Raw genomic sequence first — 14,591 nt, forward strand, 5'->3', positions numbered from 1 at the left:
TTTTTGGGATGGAATTTGGAATTTGACTGAAGACTGTGATAGCTTTATTATCTGTTGAATTCATTAACACAATATTTTTTTAGTTGTTTTGTTACTGCTTGTTTTCTGGTGCTAATAATTCTTCTGTAACCTACATCATATTTTTTCTTTATTACTAAAACCGATGAGAACTGGCTACTTGGGGAAGGGAAGGAAAGGAACATGAAGGCTGGTAGATAAGGGGGACAGCTGCATGACTGGGATTCCAAGGTGTCCCATGCACAAGTTTCCTAGTACAGAAAGAGACAGGTAGTTCCTTAATGTTGGTGATACTAACTTTGTTACTATTTCCAGTCTCTCATGTACCTGGATCTGCTGGGGTTTGGGTTCCTTTTGGCTTTGATGATAACTTGAGAGCGTTAAATTGCCATGCTGCTGTTAGAGGTATTAACAAAAATGTGCAAGCTTTGTGGTGTAAGTATTTTGCTCTTCTTTGAAGCTGATATTCTGTCTGATTTAGTTCTGTGTTGTATTGAAGCTTTCTGGACAATGCTTTTCCTAAGTAGGGCTAGAATGTGGTTATTTGCACTTACACATCAGAGTAACCTTAATCAATAAAGTATTTTTCAGTCAAGACACAGATATGTACAATGGTACTATTGCATTTTGTCTGCCTTTCCATACTGTCCAGTAAGCTAAAGTGTTTGAAATGCTAGGTGCTAGACTTCAATGTGATTGTAGCAGCACTTCAACACATAACATTCTGTAAAAGTAATGATGTGTCCCCCACAGTTCGTAGAATATTCTCAAATAGGTGAGGTCTTATAAAATGACATCTTTCTTGCTGCCCTGATGTTTGTCTATGTCTTGTAGGTGCTATTCTATTAAACTTTAGTGGGGAGCACTGCCTACAACCTTGTCGTAACATGACAAGGTCTGTATGGCAGGTTTGGAGACAGTTTATGATTATAAATTTTGTACAGGAAGGAGAATGCCTTGTGTGTTGCCTGCTGTAAGGTTCACAATCTTCGTTGAAACTCCTGGCATGGTCAAACAGGCTACTAGATGACAATCACTGCATCTGAGCCTCTGCAGCAGTTCCTCAATCTGCATTTGCACATTTCCATCGAGTTGTGTGTGCCTTCCTTCCTTAGGAGGCAGTTATAATGTTGTCATGTGTCCTTCTGTGAGTTCTGGCTAGACATGAGTGTTGAGTGTTTCAGCTGCTCTTCAGTTTGCTGTTGAGGTAGCCACAGAAATGAAAATGTTGAACGTAGCAAGGATGCAGCTGTAGCCATGGCATTTGCAATTGTAAGCATGCTTGTCTCTGTCTTGCTGCTAGAACATGGAAAAAGAAATCCTGAGAAGGGTATCCACTGTGTTGCTTTGGGTTGTTTTTGTATTGGGAAGGGGAAGTTTGTCAGAAGGCTGTATACTCTTTAGGATGATGTAATTCTAGCCATTTTGCTTTTAACAGTTTTCTCCTGCGACTACCTTGCATTTTCATGGACTTGGCAGGTAATCTAGGCAGTGCTGTGTCCTTAAAGGGGGACAGGGCAGTTTGACGACAAAGTCTTAGCTATCTTAGCACCTTGTCACTGCCAAAAGAGGCAATCCCATTTTGTCTTCTTCCGCTGCTCTGTCGCTTGCCATTTCTTTGGCACACATGTGGCTCTTAGCTGAGTCTCCTCACCACCACTAAGAGTGAGAAACACAACTGCTTCTTTTGGTGGCAACAAGCACTTAGGTTAGATTACATCTCCTGGGTAACTGCATGAGGGTCTGGAAAGAGTCTTTACATCAGCAATGTCTCCTTGCCTGAATAGCACTGATTCTTTCCAAGACACTGGATCTACATGAATAGGTTTAAACCACCTATAGAAAAAGATTTCTCTTTCTGTTCCTCAAAGCATAGCACTGGTCTCTTTCTTTGTTGGTTCTATGGCATTCCATTTGGGAATGCAGACAAGGTGCAATTTGAGAATAAAAAGAGTAAAATCCTCTTTAAAAGGCCTCTTTTGAGTGTGCCTGTTGGTTCTATTCTCACTAATGTTCTGAGCCATGAGATTTTACTACACAAAGGAACAAATCCAGGGTAAGTGCTTCCATGTCCTCAGTTTGGCCCTTATTTATTGGAAGGCAAACAGAATTACTGAATTGTCACTTGAAACAAGTCTACCCTTTTCAGGCAAATTAAAAGCTTTTCCAAATAAAAAATAAGCTGTGAAGATTCTTGATGTACTTCTGCAACTACCCAATGGCGTCTTCTTTTTTCCTTGTGCATATGCATTGTGTTAGACTTGGTGATAAGAATAGGTAAAACACTTTCCAAATGTTCAGCTGCCTTTGGCCATTTTGTTTCCTCAGCACATCTCCAAGGTGGCACAGATCTTCTGGCAAAAGTTTTCACAATTTTCATCAGCAGGATTTTCCCCAGTAGTGATCTGGATGTTATGATGAGCACATATGAGGAATTCTAGAGGACACTCCGTGTTCTGCCATTACTTACTAAAAAAAGCCTGGTTTTGCAAATGTGGCTAATTGTTAAGACATGTTTTCATTAAAAACATAGTGCCGAGGGAGAGTCTTAAACCTCCTTTGAAGGTTTCATAAAGACCATGAAAATGCAAGGGCCAAATAGAGTCCTACTTATTACTGCCCAAGCCAAAAATATGACGGGAGTAAAGGATGTTGCTGTCATTTTATTAAGCAAATAATTTCTGTAAGCTGTATGGCTGACTTGTTTCGGTTTTGAAACTCTTTTGTGAGTTAAAGAAATCAAAAGACAACTATTAGTGCCAACCTTTTTAAAAGAAGAGAAAATATTTTAATGGAAACACAGCAGTCAAAATGAGGCATTCCTGTCGGTATTGATGCAACATATATCTAAGTAGTTGAAGGGTAATTAACAACTGTTTCCTAAGTTAAGCCTGTTAAAGGGAGCATGAATAAGCTACTCTTGAACATCATTTTGCATTTACTGGAGATGATGTTGTACATGTTCTTGATTTACACCTCCCTTTCCAATCCAACAGGTGTACTTCTGTGTAGATAGGTCCTTGGACCATTACTACATTGGAGGAAGAGTGTATTTAGCTGTTACATTTTATTTACCGGACATAACGAACGCTTGTAAAGACTTTGTCTTGTAGTTAGTCAAAAAGGAGATGTGCTAATTTCATATGTCACTAATAACTAGACTGCTACAGGTTTTCAGCAGATGGATTTTTCTGTATCTGTTTATAAAGATTTTAATGTAATAGATTTTAGTTCAATAGGAGATTCAGTTATGTGACTTTGAACAGACCATATTTTTTTTCTTTCTGTATGCCCAGTGAGTTAGTGTTGAAGTACACCTGTATTTTTGGATTATGAACTATTTGAAGTAGTTTGTGCTAATAAAGATAAATCTCACTTAAATTTAGTGAGAAGATAGAGAAGATATTTTCTGTAGTGTGAAAATAGCACTTTAAATACCACATGAAACTATATTCCTCAGATGGACAGTGATCAATATAGTCCCAGGTTCTAGAATTAGGATCTTAGGATCATAGAATGGTAGAAGTTGGAAGGGACCTTTAGAGATCATCTAGTCCAACGCCCTTAGCTCCATTTAAGCAGTTTTGTTGACAATGTCTTTGGCTTCTGTCTTCCGTGAAGACAGAAATGGGAATTTCCTTTGAATGATAACTGAGAAACTTAAATGTGTAACTCCTTTGGATATAATGGAGGGTGTACTTGTGGTGGTATCCTTGATCACTGTTTTCACTGTACTATACCAGAGTTTTCTTGCCTTTATCTCAGATCTGAAATTAGGTAAGGTATTTCTCTTACAAAGTAATTCCATTGAAGATTTACAAGCACAAGAAAATTACCATCTTGACTGAAACACTTTGCTGTCTTTAGGCATTCTTAAGATAGTATTTTATCTATAGAGAGGGTTGTTTTTCTTTGTTTTTTTTCAGCACTAACATACGTCTAGTGCTCGTTGCTTGCTGTCTTGTCAAATGCTTTGCATGTGTTGGGTCTTGAGATATTTATTATATTTCACATCAACTGGATGATCGTAACTAAACATATGACACATTGGTCATGAGTCACTGAATTTGGCAGAAGTACTCTTTGGATATTAGTGTTGTTCGGGTACATATCAGCCTGATTGGACATGATTAGGCATGGATATGGACTTATGTTCTTCATATGACCTCATACAATTTGGTAACTGGGAGTTATTTTGCTGTCTTCTCAAAGCCAATGCAGATTTCTGTGCTGTCTGCTCCTCCTAAACTGTTGCATTCTCTTTTCGTAACTCTTTTTTTAGCTTTGTAAGTTTTATCTTGATCTTTATTACTAACTGTTGTGTTACTCCAGTGCTGGTGATGCCCCTTTTAAAATAATGGAGAAAATAGTCTTTCCAAAGTTAATGTGTTAAATAAGACATAAAATTTAGTGATGTCTTTTTATTTATAAATATTTCTGTTTTAGTAGTATTACATTCCAGTGCCTAGTGTCAAACTGGCAAAAAGGTGTGCTGTGCAAAGCCATCTGGGAATGCAGTAGTGGCACACTATCTATTTAAGTAATAAGCTTGTGAGAAGAATGATATAACACTTAACACTGCACATTTTCAGCTGATGCACATCTTGGATTTACTGATGTTCTGTCAAAGTTTTAGGATCTCTGTTTTTCCAGTTATAGGAAATGCAGGAATTTCTGGGATGTCATAGTGTTTAGAAACAATGTGGTGGAGAAAAGGTTATTTTTTTTCTGGAGGGCAAAAGCTGAAGAGCTTCTATGGGTTCTGTTTCTGCAGTCTGGCTTAGTGAATTCAAGACCTCTGTTACAATAAGTGTGAACTCTATAGCTTCCACTTAAATATCTAGATTGTGTCTATTTAAAACTTTTTTTTTTGTGGACAAATGCAGTGTGGAATTCTTAATTTTGTCTTTGAATGGTCTTAGCTGTGATGCATCTTGGGCCTTCTAGAGCTGAGATAGATTTGAACACAGCTTCTGGATTTTTCTGCCTCTGTGAAGCATTGCTGAGGTTTTGTTGAGACACGGAGTAGACGGAATGTTCTGATACTTTACATATAAAGATGTGTATACCACACACTAGCACAGGATTTAAACTTTTTAGAACCAAATCCACTTAATTTCTCTTGCAAATAAGAGTGAAAACAACAGACCTCAATCTCACACTTGGAGGCTCAAGTGGGGTTTTGGTGATCTTACCTGTCCTAATTTGGTGCAGATTTTACTTTATTTAAAGCATTAAATTTTAAAATAGCAGTTTAGCTTTTGTGAAGTTTCATCTTGCCTAGTCTGCAAAGGATAATGGCTGGTATTGGGTCAGCAGTTGTTCTATGAGCAGAATTTGTATACAACTTACGACATTCACTGCAACATGCTCTGTGTTAATATAGTAATTTACTTTGAGCTAGGTTTGTGTTTCCTTCTCCCTTTCCCTTTCCCCTGCCCCCAGCTGACTGGATTCACGTATTCCTAGTAGTTTCTAATGTGACTACTCAAGTAATTTAGAATTCTAATTAGAGATTTTAAATTAGTTTCACAATGTTGACCACTTCTTTAATGAACAGTCTATGTTGGAGACGTGAAATCAGAGTCCTGCTTTCTTGGATTTCTTGGGAAAATAAGAAGTGTGTTATGTGATGGGTATGTGCAGGAGTGTTCCTCAGAAAAATAAATGATCATTAAAACACTTCCTGCTGCCAAGCTCGAGCGATAAGGACTTGATGGAAGAAGAGTTCTGGAGGACAAATTCTGTCTCCCTCTTTCTGGATATCCAGGTGATAAAGGGAAACTAGTGTAGTTTGTAAGTGAATAGCAGAACTTTAGTTGAGTGTGACTGTGGCTGCTTCAGCTCTGTCCTGCTGCTTTTTCTAACAAAGGCATTAAAGAGTAAAGAGTTTGAAACCTCAATTGGTTTCCTTCAAGTTTGAATGCTGAAGTTGGTAAATTCTGATTCTTCCATCTCTTGTGAAGTTTTAATCTGTCCTTTTAAATAGTAATAATAATTTTTAAAGCTTGATACAGTTACCAAGAAAACTGCTGGTTCTTCTAGTGCTGTTGAGTTTGATCTTTAGGGGCTTATACCATCTATGCTGTGACTACAGTCAGAAATGCAGGACATGCAGTCCTCGATGCAGATTTTTTTTTTTCCAAGTGTGTTTCATTCTGCATGTAGTCGATAAGCCTCCAAAGAGCATACACTTGCTGTTTCTCATGTGAGATCAAATTCTTTCAGTCTCTATGATGTGGATCACAAAGTTATTTTCTATGCATGTTGTTCTTATTTCATACTGCTACTTTGGAGAATACACCCTCCCCATTCGTGATACCACACTGCACCTGTGCTTGTGGCCTGTCTCTTGTTTGATGATACAGCTTTCCCTGCTGTTTGGTTTTTTTGAGTCAATAGTTGTAATGGTATGAGAAAAGCAGGAAGCAAGCAAGTGTAAGCTGCTGTAATTTTTCTCACTTATTGTTAGTAGAGTGATGCCAGGTGTAGAAAGCAAAGAACTCTTCTGGTACCTGTATGTATATTATTTTTTGCTTGAACCATTTGTGAAGGGCAATTTGCAGACGTTAGTTATTGCAGTGGTTTATTCAGGGTGGTTTGCATAGACAGCAATACTTTTAAAACTTTTTAAAAAACTTTTAAAACCAAAAGCACCGTTAGTGGTCTTGAAACACTTCAAAAACTTTGTATTTGTTGAACAAAACAAATTTCCAAGTTGGTAGTGTCAGTTGCTAGATAGCATTAATGACGCTCATAAATTGAAAACAAACTCTGAACGATCTCATTCTAACCCATACCACGTGTTTGTGGTTTTGGGTTTTTTATACTCTAGAAAGGTTTATACTCCATAGTGGTCACTTTTACTTTCCAGTTGCAATCTAAATGAGCTTTATACACTGTTTCTATGTTTTTTAGACTATATTTTGTAAGAAGATGAAGCACAGAAAGCAATGTATTCAAGATACTGAGGGTCAGAAGCATGAAGGCATGGAAGGTAAAGTTTATGTGTGTGAAAATATTCAAGTGTATTATTCAGATTCAAGCTGTGAAGGTCAGATTTTGTTTGCTCTCTCAATTGTTATGCTTCTTGTTTTGAAAAAAGTTGTGTAAAGATAACCACTATCAACTACAGTGTTTTCCTTTGGCCTCTGGGATCCTCAAATCCTTTCATGTCACTTCTGTGGTTTTACTTGTTGACTTCAAATAACAAAACAAAAATCAAGATTGCAGTTGTTATTCAGAATAATAATGAATTTACAGTAAGATTCCTTGAAGAAAAGTCCTTGCGTTTTTATATTCTGAAAACAACTTCTAACTTTAACAGAATTATTTAATATCATGATTAGGTAAATATTTGAGAATGTTCTGAGACTGGAAAACTAAAATAAATGTACACCATGTGTATGTAAGATAATGAATATAGAATATGGTGATCTAATTTGTTTAATGAGGAGAGAGTACAAATATCTGAGGAGAAGGAGCTTGGAGCAAAGTCTAAATGACTACATGTCCAATAGGAAATGTTGTGTGATGCTTTCCTTATTTAGCACTAGAGCCCACTTCCCTTTGTTTTAATATTGGCACAATAGTCTGTGAGGTATGTTGCCTACTATTTTTCACCTGAAGTACATTCTTTTAACTTCCTCTGGCCAGTATCTTGACTGCATTAGACCTGAAAACTTGATTAATTTGCTTTTAACTACAGAAAATTGTATCTTATTGCATTGTTATTCAAATCTAGAAGGATTTTGTTTCAAAAAGTCTTAAGTGTCAATGTTAATATTACCAGGTGAAGAAAATGAAGAAAGCTGTTCTTGTTCTACGTCATTGTGTGATGGTGACACATGCCCCATCTGTCTGAACTGCCTTCTAGAACAAGAGATTGGTTTTCCTGAGAACTGCAGGCATACCTTCTGCATGACTTGTATTCTTAAATGGGCTGAGGTAAGATTGAAAACTGTGGTGTGAGTTTATCTTTCAGTAAAATCCTAGTGTATCTATCTGTTGTGTTATTTATTTGTTTGTTTATTGGTTTGAAGAAAAGGTTGTGCCTTCTGATTTTGCATGGAAATATTTTGATTGTCAGTTTATAAACTGGTCATCGGAAACTTTCTCCTTACTGCAATAATTTGTGTAGTCTTCACTAGACATCCTGACTTACAAATGGTTATTAAAGATTAGGAATCAGTTTAAAAATGGTGCTGGCTCTTTGTAAGATCAGTTTTATGTAGATGTTGTAATACTGCAGTCTCATTAGCTTCGTCTTACTATCCTTTATACTCTTTGTCATACTGTCAACTCTTAGGACTAATATGTTTTCATATTAGTCTACAATATCAGTCTGATAAAACCTTAATTTTCTCACTCTAAAGAGAATTCAGCTAAAAGGCTGAATTATAAATTATAAATTTATAATTATAAATTATAAAAGACTGTTTTAATGATAATTATGTCAATTTTTCAATCTCCTTATTACCTTTGTAGATAATTCTAGAACCTTAAACCAAAATGGCTTGTTGAACAGTCTTGATGAACTTGTTCTATTTAGTCTCATTTTCCTCACATACATCCTGTAACGATTACACTGCGTCTTTGGCATTTTTACCTTTCCTGTAACTTTTTCATTTGTCTATTTAAACTACCAAATTTTTATACTGTATTAGAGGGTGGTGTTCAAATGAGAGAAGCTGCTTTTTGTCCCGCTTCTGTGCACTTGAATTGGTTACTTGTTGTAGTACACACTGTTACTTGCCTTCTTTGTAATAACTTTATTTTGAAGTAAATGATTATTTTGGTTTCAGTATATCCTCTAAAAGGTTAGTATCACTTACATGTATGTATATATACAATATACTTATTAAGCTTAACTTTTGTGTTATTTATTACCAAAAGCAGACAATAACATAAATCACTTCTTTCTGAAGATTTTGTATGAATTTCAGAGTATTAACTAAAGATGACACTTGCTTTAGATTCACAAACCAAGTAGTAAAGTAAATCTCCTGTTGCCAGATTTTCTGTTCAGCAAATGGTTAGTTGCAGTGCTTTTTATCAGAGAAGAGGAAATCCTCATCTATCATTTTATCCTGACTTCCTTAGCTGGTTGTTACAATGGCAGCTGAAAGGCAATAAACAGTGACAGGCACAGGGAAGCAATGTAGTAGCTTGCTGCTGGATTTGAGTTTGTTCACACTGTCTAACAGATGCTCTTAGGTCAAATGAGGAAGGGAAATGTTCTTGTTTTAAAGAGACAAGTTAATGATAAGATATTTTTCTTGTCTTTTTTTTTTTTTTTCACAAAGTACTATCCAAATAGAATAAAAGCAACTTCTATTCTTAAAAGTTTACAGGTAAAGTAGATGTGATGTCATAAAAATGGTGAGGGATTGTTCTTAAAGCTATGTAAGGCTTCTACTGTTTCTTTTCTATGTCAATACATCTGATGGGTAAAACCAGCCAACTTTCCTTTCTTGAGGATATTTCACAGCTGGACTTGTGGAGTTTATGAAACTCCATTGCCTAATCTAGTAGTTTTAATTAAAAGTAAAAGTGGGGAAAAAACCCCAGAATCAGTGTTGAGAACTGTCTGACAGATGTTCAGAGGCTTCAGCTGTGAGAAACAAATGAGATTTTATAACTTGGAACGATAGAAGCAAATCAGAAGCATGTGGCTATTTAAAGCATGCTGATGCCATGTGGGTTTGGTGTCCGCTATTATTTTAGTAAGTAAAGAAATGGTTTTGTACTTTGAGAAGAAACATAAGTAGCGTAAGGTTTAGCTTTCTCCCATAGTTCTTTTTTCATATTGGCTAACGAAAGCTAAAGAACTGACACGTGGTCATTTTAAATCATTCTGAATAATAAAGGTATTAAAATTGTCAGCTCTTTAAATGCTCTTAGGTTCTGTTTAAAGAATAAGAATTTGTATTTGATATAAATAAAGTTGTTTTTAAAACTGTTTTCCTGTTTAAGCACCAGAGAATAACAAAATTGGTATTAAGATTACTGAGCAAAATCTTAAAAGAAAAAACAAATTTCCCATTACTTGAGTGCTTCTTTGTGTATCTACAGTTATGGTCCTTACATTTAAAGGCTTTACCAACAGTCTGTGTTCAAGTGGGATATTTCCTCTGTCTTTGTGTTGCATCTGGATTTCACAATACAACAGGAGCAGCTACTTCTTTAAACTATTGTTTTCAAATTGTACATAATCATTGTTCTTCTGAGAGTTTGACATTTTCTATAAAACTGCATGGATTCTAATTGAAACCAGGGTAGCTTAGGCTGATGGGCAGACTTTGTTTACCCGTCTGCTCCCTTTTTGGTCTATGGGAGATTTTCAACATTTTAACCACAGTTGACTGTCCTGCAGGCAGCAGCCATAACAATCTGAAGATCTCACTTTTTGAGAGAGAGAAATAATATAGACAGATAAATGTGCTTAAAAGCAATATATAAAAGATGCTTTTGAGTATTTTCTGATTCATTCCATGAAAGGCTAAAAAAACAGGGGAAGTTTGACACAATATCTAACATATGTTAGATCCTGATGTTTAAATCTGAGCATTTTGTTTCAGAATTAAGTAGGATTATAGCTGTGTCAGTGCTGTATTTTCTTTCCTTTTGAAGAAAGGTGTCCATGAAGAACAGTGAGGGCGAAGGTTAGGATCTAAGAAACTAGTCTGCAAATTTTTCCTTAAATTGTTCTATTCTCTTTGGCTATGTTTACTGTAGCTAATTGTGACATCTGAGAATATTACTGTGCACTAAATTCAGTTGCCTATGCTATTAAACTCTCCTATAGTATGAGACTGTTGTCTTGTGTGCCTTTGGCCATGCCTAACCAGTGCTCTCCCAAGAATTGCTGTGGGCAGCACTGGGCAGGGGACTGTGTTGGGGGCTGCTTTCAAATAGGCATGTGAAGGCTAACATAAATGTCACTCTTCCTGTGCTAGCTGTCAGCTGCTTCTGTAAACTGAGTAATTTACTAATGGAGCCTTTCAAGCTTGAGACTGAGTTTCAGTGAGGAAGATCAGCTGAGTTTTTTTGTAGGGGTTTGGTTTTTTTTCAATGAGTGCTGAAGGATAGCGTAAGTCAAGAGTTGCCTTCAGCATAAAGAAAATATGTATGATAACATCCTGCCCACAACAAAAAGAGGGAGCTTTGGCTGTTGCTGTGTGTAGGAAAAAGGAGGGACAATGGACAGACAGTCAACAACAAAAACCACAAAAAAGTCCCTCTAAAGTCTTTAAACACCACCTGTACTCTTGCATTAGACCAAAGGATATAATTATATATGTGGTTCTCTTGTCTGTAATACCACTAATACATTAAATTTAGTTGGGTCAAAACTGTATTTTAAACTTTTTTTTTTCTGATACACTTGTATTTTGTATTTCAATTGGTAAGCACACATGGTCTAGCTTATTATAGACAGTTTGAAAGCATTTAAGTGAAGCTAAGGTGTTGAGAGGTTGACTAGGCATGTATGGCAAGCAGACACATGGAAGTTGCCAAAACCACCTCAGCTAGGACAACTGCTGCTTTAGAGGAAAACTCCCTACTTTTTTGTATTCTGTTCAAAGAAAATATTAAATTAGAGGAGCTAAGTATTTACTCTGCTTTACTATAGGCTTTTTAGACTTACTTTCTTTTCTTCAGAGTGCTACATTCATATACTGGAGATATCCATTCTTGCTTTTCTATTAATTCCTCTTATGAACCATCATGAGAAAAGAATGCTGAAGAAAACATTCATTGTGGTTTCTGAATTATCACAAATATTAGACATCATGTAAAAGACACTGATTTCAGTGACCCTCCCCATCTCTCAGTCACTGCACCTGATTTCCCTTATTCAGATCTTCCAGATGAGGAAAAATGATGGTGGGCTACATTCAGCTGGAAATTCACCAAAGCATCTGAAGCACATTTGCAGTCCCTGTGCACTATCAGCGGCTGACTTAATAGAACTAAGTAGTTGGCAGAAAGAGCTGTCTTGCATTATATTTCTAGCAGATGTTCTGTTCTTAGAATAGTTGTTTCCCTTGTGCTAGTGTAAGGTTTAGTAGATGTAGAGCGTAGTGCACATGTGTATTCTTCTGAGGGTAAAGAGACTTATCTGTATGGTAACTGGAATTCTTAATGTGCATTCTTACTGATCTGGATTTCTTTTGTCCTAAAGGATATAGGAAAGAATCAGCTTATGTGGCAACAGACTCCACAGTGCTCTGCACTGTGAGCAAGATGAAAATGGCGTTCATAAACTAAATATGCCGTGTACTCGAAGAAACACTGAACACAAAAAAACAGCAATAAAAAAAAAATTAAATGCATCCAAGGTGATGCATTCAGAGACAGGGTCTCTGAGAAACACTGTGCAGAAAAACTGTATTAAAAATGTAGACTTCAGATACCTTTTTTCAAGTTATGTGTTTGTCTTTGTGGTATACAGTTGTTTTTGGCATATTTCCCTGCTTAAGCAGGGCAGTTGGCCAAGATGACCTCCAGAGGTCCCTTCCAACCTTAACCATTTTGTGATTCTGTGATTTATTGAGTACATACATGCAGCAACTAAGTGAATATTAATGTTGTTAAAGTGCACTGCAAAAGTCTATGTGAGTGTGTTGGAGCTTGACTTCAATTCCTGCAATAATACAGTATCAGAAGTAGTACAATGACACACAACTTAAAACACTTCATGGCAATTTTGGATTGGAAGTTAAGGACTGACCAACTGCCTAATGTAGGTAGAGAAGACAACTATTTCAAATTTTAACTAGGTAGTCTGTAAATGAGGTCTTGAGACTAAAACCCCTATCCCGAATGCACTCTATATGTTTACTGTCTATTAATTTAAACAAAAAACCACAAACAAGTAGCATATCTTGCCAGAAATAGTGCTTTCCTAAAGCATAACTACAGAAACTTTGAATGTGGTTACTATTTTTTAAGTAGACTGAAAAAACAAGTCATCCTGAGTTTTTACATGCTTCTAGGAAATAGTACGTTTCCTGGTGTCTTCCTCCTTTTCTTTCATTGAGAAGTACCTCTCCACATTTCACTATGTGTGTTTGTTATGGTCTCCTTGTCCACTGAAATTGGAAACAGAATTCTGGGATTTTTAGTGTTCTGTTGTTACTAAGTGAAATATACAGACATTACTCTTCCAATCACCTTTAAGCCTGAATTTAGTTACAGAAATCTGGTGTTGTTTGTGTTGTTTAACAGATTCTCTAATAAAGAAGTAGTAAAGAGTGCAGGATCATGTTTCTTTTTATATCAGATTTTCAATACAGTAGTTGAAGAACAGAATTTATTCTGAGCACTTGAAAGAAAAAATTATAGAGGAAGGGATTTAGTGCAGCAACTTTAATTCCTCTCGCATCTCGTTACTACTTGTTATGAAACCTCATTACGTGGAACTTGATGAGATGAGGATATCTGCCAAAGTTATTTATCAGCCAAATACATTTTGGGATTAGTTTGCAGATATTTCTATAGCTTCCTGAAAATTCCCAGCTGGAATATAGTAACTGCTTCAACCTTTTGTCCACCAGACTTTGTTGAAATGCTGTTTGAAGTGATGCAATTAAAATAAGGGGCATTTACTCCTTGAGTTTAAAGATTGCCCTTTTGTGGTGCTGTAGCAGTTACAGAAATACTGAGCATTAAGATATGGCTGTGGAGCTAAAGCACAAAGTTCCTAGAAGGTCATCAAAACCAAATAAAATACTATGAGATTATTAAAAAAAAACCAAACAAACCTAAACCCAAACCCAAGCATGCTCATGGATAGCTTTTCAGGGGTTGCAGATTTCATGAGTGCTTGCATATTTTGTGTAAGAGAATTTTCTGCTATCACAGAATAAGCGAAAGCATGAATCACTGCAGGGTTACCAGTTTTAACATGAAACTGAATAATTTTGTGTGGAGACTAAAACAACTGAAGACATTTTGAAGTGTGCTGAGCTACTATTCTGTGCTTTTCCAAGAAAAGCACTGTTGGGAAGAAAAGCAAAGCAAGTCACAAATACCAGCCGTGAGGTTTTAATGATTTTGGTGATTACATTCTGCACTACATGTTCTGTTTTTTAAACAACTATGTTGAAGGAAGATACTGTATGAAACTTTTTTCTAAGGTTGCAACGCATTCTAAACCCTCCTCCCTTGTGCACAATAAAAGCGACAGCTTCTGCTTAGACTCGTTCCATCTCAATGGCTTTTTTCTTGTTTTAAATATTTTTTCCCCCAAAAGGACAGTACATTTACTATTACTTACGACACTGGCTGAACAGAAGCCTCAGAAGACAGGAATTGCCAACTTGCCCTGAACAAAAGAAGACTCAATACTTTGTTACTGAACTGTGTTCTCAAAAAAGATTGAAGAGCTGAATAAAAGGCCACCATTCCTCAAGACTACTTCTTCTAAAAGTGTAGTCAGGATTTTTTTACCCTTACTTCTTTCTGTAACAGCACAAATTCAGTCTCACTGTTGGGAAAAGGGGTGGGAAATTTTTGTTTTCTTCCATTTAAAAGGCTTGTTCTTGTTTGTTAGCAGATAAGATTGA

At 36.3% G+C, this 14,591-nt stretch overlaps 1 protein-coding gene across 5 annotated transcripts in view; it reads left to right on the forward strand.

The window, feature by feature from the left end:
• Window positions 1-14,591, forward strand: part of SCAF11 (SR-related CTD associated factor 11) — a 50,910-nt gene that overhangs the window by 10,024 nt on the left and 26,295 nt on the right. For 4 of the 5 annotated variants that reach the window (XR_009820766.1, XR_009820767.1, XM_062017041.1 and 1 more), the window contains exons 2-3: window positions 6,937-7,015; window positions 7,811-7,965. Coding sequence is in view for 2 of the 5 variants with exons in the window: in XM_062017041.1 (XP_061873025.1) it covers window positions 6,955-7,015; window positions 7,811-7,965 (216 nt within the window). In the remaining 3 variants the exon portion in view is untranslated. Of the gene's footprint in view, window positions 1-6,936; window positions 7,016-7,810; window positions 7,966-14,591 lie in introns of those variants that run through there. The other variant, XM_062017046.1, reaches the window with a different exon arrangement.

Source organism: Colius striatus, chromosome 1 (assembly GCF_028858725.1).
Source record: "Colius striatus isolate bColStr4 chromosome 1, bColStr4.1.hap1, whole genome shotgun sequence".
NCBI classification, from domain to species: domain Eukaryota; kingdom Metazoa; phylum Chordata; class Aves; order Coliiformes; family Coliidae; genus Colius; species Colius striatus.